The 1,171-nt window shown below is 42.3% G+C and overlaps 1 protein-coding gene across 1 annotated transcript; it reads right to left on the bottom strand.

Moving 5' to 3' along the window:
- Window positions 1–358: 358 nt before the first annotated feature.
- Window positions 359–733, bottom strand: LOC142178922 (uncharacterized). The gene has a single exon (XM_075248739.1). It carries the CDS (start codon window positions 731–733, stop codon window positions 359–361), a length of 375 nt encoding a protein of 124 aa, XP_075104840.1.
- Window positions 734–1,171: the final 438 nt, after the last annotated feature.

The raw sequence follows: 1,171 nt of genomic DNA, 5'->3' as shown, positions 1-1,171 counted from the left end.
ACACCTTTGCGACCAGTTACGCGGTCGCATAATCCTTATGCGGGCTGCAGAAAGTGAATTTTACTGCATTTATTAAGTCCCAATTTTCATTTTTTCTACTTGTGTCTGCGACCATTATGCGGCCCGCACATCCTTTATGCGGCCGCAGAACTTGCTTTCCTCCATTTCCTCTGCCCTTGCATTGTATTTCCTTGTATTTTGGGTCACCTACATTCTAACACACACGTAAAATTTCTCAACACTAACAAATAAATTTACCGAAATTAAAATCTAACTAAAAAGTGTTACCACACATGGGTTGCCTCCCAAGAAGCGTTTGATTTAACTTCGCGGCACGATGATGTTGCGCCCATTTTGGCTAATCAGTGGTGGGGGTTGCTGTAGGACCATCTTTGTGTGCAAGTTGTTCTACCAAGTACCTTTCTCCAATGGTTCCGAGGTATTGCTTGACACTTTGGCCATTTTCTTTGAAGGTAAAAGTCCTGTCCTGGGATTCCAATTCCATAGCGCCATAGGAAGACACATTCACAACTTTGAACGAGCCATACCATTTGGAGTTGAGTTTTCCCGAAAAGAACTTCAGTCGTGAGTTGAAGAGTAAGCCCAAATCACATGATTTGAATTCCCACTTCAAAATATTCTTTTCATGAACAAACTTCATTCTTTCCTTATACATGGCTGCATTCTCATAGGCATCAAAACAGAATTCTTCCATCTCGTTGAATGTTGTCATTCTTAGAATAGCAGCTTCGGCCAGTCAAGATTTAACTTTTTCAATGCCTACATAATTTTGTGTTCAAGCTCCACTGGCAGTGACACGCCTTACAAAAATCCAACCGGTATGGTGAGGTGCCAATGGGAGTTTTAAATGCTGTGCGATATGCCCACAATGAGTCATCTAGCTTCCTTGACCAGTCGGTCCTGTTTGCATCGACAACTTTTGCTAGAATATCTCCCGTTTAGAAACTTCAACTTGACCGTTCGACTGAGGATGATAAGGGGTGGCCACCTTGTGCTTAACTCCGTATTTTTCGAGCAACCCGGCAAAATCTTTGTAGCAAAAGCAAGAACCACATTACTAAGGATGACCCTTGGGGTTCCAAACCATGTAAATATGTTCTTTTTCAAGAAGGCGGATACACTCCTAGCCTCATTGTTTGGCAAGACAATT

The sequence above is a fragment of the Nicotiana tabacum genome, unplaced genomic scaffold (assembly GCF_000715075.1).
Source record: "Nicotiana tabacum cultivar K326 unplaced genomic scaffold, ASM71507v2 Un00057, whole genome shotgun sequence".
Lineage (NCBI taxonomy): Eukaryota > Viridiplantae > Streptophyta > Magnoliopsida > Solanales > Solanaceae > Nicotiana > Nicotiana tabacum.
This window is presented reverse-complemented; position numbering and strand designations above follow the sequence as displayed.